This window comes from Akebia trifoliata, chromosome 11, assembly GCF_017979445.1.
Source record: "Akebia trifoliata isolate Shusen 1 chromosome 11, ASM1797944v1, whole genome shotgun sequence".
In the NCBI taxonomy this organism is placed as follows: Eukaryota; Viridiplantae; Streptophyta; class Magnoliopsida; order Ranunculales; family Lardizabalaceae; genus Akebia; species Akebia trifoliata.
In genome coordinates, this window is record NC_141385.1 from 37,232,913 (window position 1) to 37,240,282 (window position 7,370).

Genomic DNA, 7,370 nt, shown 5'->3' on the forward strand with positions numbered 1-7,370 from the left:
CCGTCGCTTCTACATAATTACGTACAGTAATAAGTAAAAGTTGGGGTGCCAATAGCCACTCTAAAATAAGTAACAATTTCTTCCCCGATTTGGGAGAAGAACGACACTCTCTATCTCTCGTCCTTGCCTCTCGTTCTCTCCCACTCTAGGGTTTGCACGCACATACACACACACTTTCTCTCTCTCCACAGCTTATCATCACGAATTACCTTCTCTCTCACTCGACTCTCTAGGGTTTTATTTCATTTTATCTTGACTCATACTTCGATATCTCTCAGACCCAATCGCAATCGGATTTGAACACTCTAGGGTTTCGATCTCTCACACACAATCGGATTGAACTCTCTAATTTTTCGATCTCTTTCAAATTTTGTCTCAGACGAAATAGGATTTCAATTCTCAAGGGTTTCGATCTCTCTCAGACGAAGCGGATTTCAACTTTTTGGGTTTCCATCTCTATAAGATTGGAAGCTGAGTTTCTGCTAGGGTGCTCCTCACTCTTCAAGGTATGATCTATCTCAAGTACCCTTAGATTTTCCTCACTTGTTAGATCCATTCGATTTCAACTCTATAGGGTTTTGAGATGCAAATTGTTTAGGTTTCTTGACACGGTTCTTCTGTATTTGCTAGCACACCATCACTTTCTTCTAAATTTAAGTAACATGGGGGAGTAGGTTTACAAACCATGAATTTGGATTTTTTTTGTTTATCTTGTATTTATTCTTCAATCATCAGAGACTAAAATAGGTGGTAAAAAAACAAGAAATAACATAGTTCAAGTCAAATAGAATAGTGGAGCTTTTTTTTGGAATAGAGTGGATAGAGTGAATTAGTAGAATTTCTGATTCTTTTTATGTTTTTGGTGCTTAGTTTGTTTCTGATTCACCAAATCTAGAAAAGAAAATTATCATTTTTCATTTCTTATTTTGATGTAAAATATGAGATTTGGCTATCTAGCAATGAAACTCCATTTTATAAGAATTTTCCATGTTGGATACAATGTCGAACACAAAGATAATTTTGCCATCCAATTTTACTTTAAAATGTTTTTTTTTATTTGTTATTTAATATCTGAGAAAATCTTAATATTATTTTAAACAATTTTCTAAATGAAAGTACATTTGTTCTTTAGACTGAGGATTAGAACATGTATTAGTTTATAAATATTTTTTAATTCTCATAAGCATACCAAAATGTTCCAATATTGTTAGTTGGGTGAGAATTATCACATATTTGAATTATATTTAGATTATGCTATTTGTTGCCCCTCTTTGTATTAAAATTCCCCTTTTACTGATTAAAAAAATAAATGCACCTTGTCTATAGACCTCCCTTTTTATAGAAACTTTTGATTTGCACATTGTAGGACTAGAGTTCCAGAAGTGTTTATTTTTAACCAAGTTTTGATAGACCCACCTTGTTTACAGATCTTCCTTTTTATTGGCAAGATTTCAATCTTTCCCTGTTTCAGCAAAAGCTCTTGGTTGATATTGCTAGAGGTGTAACAAAATATTTTTCATTGGTTGGTGAGTTGTTCTTTAAGAACTCCAAAGCTTGAACAAACTTCAAAGTTTTCTTGATTGCATCAAATTCTGCTCTATTGATTTCACTTCCATTATATGTTGAAGGCCCTAATTTTCTTGGTGTTTTTTGGATTGATCATAATAGTAAATGGTAGTAGTTATTAAATGATCAATTAGATTGTGTGGCTTTTATTAGGTCCTTTGAGTGTGTTTTTGTAACACATATGTTGTTGTGCCTAAACTAAGACCAGCCAGCTAATTTGGTTCGTTTCAGGTGAGAGCCCCTTACTTTAAAGAAGGAAATGTGCAGCTAGATTCTAACCATGAATGTAAGGACTCAACTACTTTTCATTTTTTCATCATCCCATTTTTTTACACCTTGCTACTTTAACTTGTATGTTGCATTAAATGAAAAACAGTGGATGATTTTCATTATATAGAAATTAATGAAATATTTTAGTTAGTAATAAGGAATTCAGTGAGACTGCTTAACATGCTAATCATTATAAATAATTTTCCAATGACATGCTCATGAGTAGGATAACTATAAATTATTTTAGAGGTGGGGCCACATCACATTTTATTAGTGACTCTTTTACCTAAATATGCAATGTGGGGGTGGAGTGGCCAATTTTCTATATTTAGAAGAAATCACCATCATGTCCATGTCCATTTTGGAAAGGAAAGTGATATATAATTAAGTAGAGCAGAGTGGCATTGTCTTTCAGAAAATGTTAGTCGATTGAGAAATCAATGGGTTTGTTTGCTTGAGACCTACTCCTACTACTGTGCCTTCTACTCCTTATATGGGTTAGTATGGTGTTCTATGCCATTGCATAAGCTCTCAAGCATTGGTGTCATTATGTAGCATACCTAGTGTTTATCACGAGGCATGTGGTATGGTGGCACCTCAACTCCAAAAGATGTGAGTGCTTAGTATCTGTGGTCCTTAATCATTGGTGACATTATGTAGTATACTTGGTGATTAAGCACCGGTGTGCATCTTCCCCTTGGTGAAGCAAACATTGGATTTATGCTTAGAAACCATTTGGGGAACCCAATATGAGTAGTAACAACTGGATAAACACCTAAAAACATCTTGCATTATGAGCTATGGGCCGTTTTTTAAACTAATGATTTATGTTCTGGGCAATAAATCTTGTTCTTACTATTAAACAGAGAAATCGATTTACTTGTAAAGAGATATGGGAGGAAACTTGAGTTACAACTTTCTATTTGTTAACTTTAGGGTCGTATACTTCTCACTTGAAGGTCTTGGACAGTGTGAAGTTTCTTGTGAATGGCCTTTCCTTGAGCTTTTGCGTATTTGCTTTGTTGAACCACCCTATTTTCAGATGACAGTGAAGCCTATCATCAACCATATGTTGCAATCTCTTTGTTCTGTATGTGCTTTCCGTAAGAATCCTAAGGAATGGGAATGGGAAAAATACTGTAACATGGGCTAATATCACTTTTAATATTAGAACAGTAGATAAATAAATATGTTTGTGTGAGAGTTTTCAAATACTTTTTATTATTGAAAATTGATATCATGGTAGAAGGAATTTAGGACAAATCTAAAGCACAAGAGAAAGTAGGTTGCAGTGATTATTGAGAAAACAAACGAGTTCAAGTCCAAAATCAATGTAAAGAATAATATAAACTACGGAGAATTACCTCAAAGGCTCTCTATTTTGAAAAATGGATTAGAAGGTTGAGGTTTACGTTTTAGAGAATATTTTCCTTGCAAAGATCTTTTGAAACATTCTTATCATGACCTCTTGAAGTATTATTTCATTCAATGCTTAAAATGCCTTTTATAATGCAATTCAAATCTTTTGAAATACGTTTTCTTTACTTGACGCATGAGCCTTATTTCAATTGTTCCTATTGAACTACTGGGCAGTTGTGCATTTTTTTTTTCCTTAGTTATTTATTCTTTTCTTTTTTCCTTTGAGCAGGATAGTCTTATGGCTGCTGCATTTGAACAAACACTTATTCAGGTTAGTTCTGGTGGATTTGTCCCATACACCTTAAATTTCTTTAGATCCAGTTAATGCACATTTTCATGTTAAATCCATGTTCGATGAGTAGAAATCACAATCACAATTCACTACCTTGCAGCTCAACATGCACATTAATTTTTGCCTCTTCTATTGTTGAAAAGTTATCACTTCATTCTTTTGAAGTTATTGGTTTTAAAATATGTGCATTCACTGGGAACTTGCTTCTCATGTAAAATTCACTACCTTGCAGCCCAATATGCTGGTTGTTGACGTGGAAAATTTTGCTTCATCACCAATAGGTAAAATAATGATGAAAAAACTTTCAATCAGGTAAAAGAATTTAATGGTCTTTTACCCTGTTTTCCTTATGTTGGAGAATCTGAAAGAGAGAAACAAAATAGTCTCTGAAGGAAAGGTGCACTCTTTTTGGAAAATTCTCGTGTCCATAGTTGGACTTCCAATTTCTTTTCTTTTCCTTTTTTCTTTAAGCAAAATATTTAAGATTTTTATTCAACATTTAAACAAAAAATTTATGTTTGAAGGCATGATTCATGAATTGTTTCAATAAGTGGTTTTCTTTGTGTCCAGCACCACGAGGTGCTTAGGGGGTCTCTTTATTTGAGCATTTTTTTTTAAAAAGTAGGAATCGTTGTTAGGAGGTGCTAGTTAGTGGTTTCTATTGTTTCATTTTGCTGTTTCCACATTTTTAGTATCTCACTTTGCTCCTTTTACTAATGAAACCCTGATACTAATCACAAATAAGCAATCAATCACTTTCCTACAATTTGCATGTTTTTCAGTTGCACTTACAACTGTACTGCTATGTGTTCAAGAAATGGATTGCAAACACCATAATTCAGGGTTTTATCTCCATAACACTTTAAAATTGGAATTGTGAGGAATTAGGGAGAAATTTATATACAATTTTACCTAACTAGATATAAGGACAGCACCCCTCTCAAGAAAAAACCCTACATTTAATAAATCTAGTTCCTTGTTGTGCTTTAGTTCTTTTGCTCATTTATAAAATTCTTAGAGTTTGATGTAGCTTCATCTTATTAACTATGAGTACAACCCTGACTTGCTGAGAAACAAGCCCAATCAACCTGGTTTGTATTTGTATGCAAATAATTCACTAATTATTTATTGGTTTTGTGATTTCCCTTTTTGATGACTGATTAAAGGGGGGTCTTGTTTCAAATTAGAAGAGTTATTTCATATTGCTTGCATTACTATTCATTTGGATGATCCTAAATTTTTTTTAGGATAAAGCTTTGAATTTCTACCATGTCGTCATCTTTAGCTTCGATATGTTATTGTAGGAGGCCTTGGTGTTGAGGTGATGGTGAGATATGCCTTGGTATATAGGATTAGACTGCCTTATGCCTTGGAGTATTGTTGAGAAATTTATGTATGGTGGTTGGATGAAACTTAATGATATTTTGCTTACAATGGTAGAAATCATGTAAAAAACAAAAAGTAAGCATTTTGAATTCAAACTACTTCTGAAATTTGATCTGTAGTTTTTCTGTTTGAATGCTCTTGAATACAGATACGGTTATTCCGGGTATGGGCAGTCTTTTGGAAAGGTATCGCATCTTCAACCAAGATTTATTGATTAAAGGAATTTTTTTTTCCAGTTTGATTAAGTTGGAGATTGTTGATTTGTGCTATTAATGGCTACTGATAGCCGAGCGACCAAAACATGTACGTAGACATTGAAACCGTGTATAAATGCCTTGAATTAATGCTTTATTGAATGAGTGTCTATTTGTTTTCCATGCAGAATAGTAATAAAATCCCAATGGTCAATTGCCTAGTCTTGATAATCCATGTGAGTGTTTCTATTCTGTTTTTTAAGATGTTAAACCAATTATTACTTGTTAGCTTGATTGATTGATTTGGCAACTAAATCTGAATTAAATTGGAGATGTATGCTTTAACTTAGTAAATCTATTTTGTTTTCCCTGACTTTTTATTTCTTTACAAAGCATTCCATTTGTCTTCTTGCAGTTCCAGGCAACACACCGTTTTAGTTCCTTGCATTAGCAATCAATTAATTTCAATAGAAATCAGCAATACATATCTTCACTGGTTAATATCTTCAATTCAACAGTCTATTCATAGAGTTTAGAACAGTTTCAAAATGGACATTCCAAAGGAGATCTTTCTGAAGATTTATAAGATGCCTAGTTACTACTTTGATTCGGTATACAAATTCTTTGAAAATTGATACATCAGTTTTTTTAATAGATGCAAAGTTTTTACTTGCATTGTATTGAAATCGGTCATGTGCACCTAATGCCATTTGATTTTTCCTAATTTTGTGTTGCTGATTGTATTGTGTAAATATGCATGTTAAAAGATGAATTTGTTTTGATGTACTTGTTGAACTACGTTTCAGGTGGACTTGAAATTTTTGCTGGGAGAGGAGAATACGGTTGTTGATTCAAAAAGAGTTGAAGGTAATCTTTTGATAGTCTTTGTTATTTTGATGGTCTATTTAGTTCCATTGCAAGAGTTACTTATCCATTGTGTCTTTCTACAATGTTGTTGGTTGTTTGATTTCATGAAATCTTTTCAATGTGAGTCGATAGTCTTTCTACAATTCCCTTTATATTTTCCAATGTATTGTGCAAGATGGTTTCCATGATTGCTTCGGTTAAGCTGCAAAATATGTAGAGTTCGATAGCACTTTCAATGAAGAGTAGAAGCAACCGGGGAAGTTTTTCAATGCTGCCTGCAAACTTAAGTTGAAGGAGTTTAGTGAAGCCGCTAAGCTGTGCTCAATGGTAATCTTGATTGCATTTCCATTTGATTGGTCCACGTCAAAGTTATTTTCTTTTAATAAATTTGTTTTATTTACTTCACTTGTTTCAAAACAGGTATTGAAGCTTGAACCTAGCAATGTAAAAGCGTTTTTCCAGAGAGCCGAAGCCTACATAAAGACACTTGATTTGGACATAGTTGAGTTGGACTTGAAGAACGCATTTGAGATTTATCCTGATAAGGGATTCTCGATAATTTTAAATTGTAGATTAGAATTTGGATTGGTAGTTACATTTGCATAATTGGTAGTTAGAAAATAGTTAGTGTTATGAAAGTTAAAAGACGAGGGGTATTTGGGTCTTTTCATGTTGTTAGTTGGGTTCTAGGTCATCAATTTCAAAGTATAGGGGTATCTCCAATATTCAGCAACATGTGAGGGGGTAGGTGTAAAATAAATTTTTTTTTATAAAAAAAATACCCTATAGCGACGGTCACTGACCGTCGCTATATCCTCATTTTACAGTCGTTTTTTCCGACTGCCAAAGACAGTCGTTTTTTTCCCGACTGCTAAGGACAGTCGTTTTTTAAAAACCACTCCTTTTAAAACGACTCCATTTGCGACTGTAAGGGCAGTCGTTTTTGACGAATTATGACGTAGTGATTGTAGCGTTGAGTAGATTATTTTGAAGATAAAAGAGATGTATGATCTTCAATTGTAAAAAGATTGTACATGCTTTTTTTTAAGGATTTTGTTTTTAGGTGGGTTTCAATCATTCACAGCTCCATCTAGTTTCACTGATGTATAGCTTGTTGTTTATCCTGTTTTTTTTTTTTTTTAAAGTATAATTTATTAAAAAAGAAGAGCAGAAGAACGAGGTATCCTTTTAGTTTTTTAGGGGCTAATATACACATACCCTCTTGTTTTGGTGGTCAGTTATTTCAATACCAGTTCTGTTTTATAGTTAATACCCTTAATTGTACCTAGATTAAAAGGTTCAATTAGGCTATTTGTTCTGAGATGTTACGTGGAGTACATAATTGAATCCTCTGTACCCTTTATGCAAACTAAATA

General features: G+C 33.3%; 1 protein-coding gene across 16 annotated transcripts; it reads left to right on the forward strand.

The window, feature by feature from the left end:
• Positions 1-73: 73 nt before the first annotated feature.
• Positions 74-6,648, forward strand: LOC147391478 (uncharacterized). Of its 16 annotated transcripts, none has more exons than XM_086458697.1 (9): positions 74-506; positions 1,428-1,526; positions 1,798-1,852; positions 3,485-3,526; positions 3,780-3,859; positions 5,082-5,118; positions 5,316-5,363; positions 5,934-6,321; positions 6,415-6,648. In XM_086458697.1, the coding sequence occupies exons 3-8, from the start codon at positions 1,847-1,849 to the stop codon at positions 6,180-6,182; spliced, it is 462 nt and encodes a 153-aa protein (XP_086314823.1). In that variant the 5' UTR covers positions 74-506; positions 1,428-1,526; positions 1,798-1,846; the 3' UTR covers positions 6,183-6,321; positions 6,415-6,648. The 16 variants fall into 16 exon arrangements, 13 of the variants coding, with proteins under 13 accessions (XP_086314823.1, XP_086314824.1, XP_086314826.1 ...); XM_086458704.1 differs by lacking the exon at positions 1,428-1,526 and having other exon boundaries at positions 76-506; positions 5,934-5,994; positions 6,196-6,321; XM_086458703.1 differs by lacking the exon at positions 1,428-1,526 and having other exon boundaries at positions 77-506; positions 5,934-5,994; positions 6,170-6,321.
• Positions 6,649-7,370: the final 722 nt, after the last annotated feature.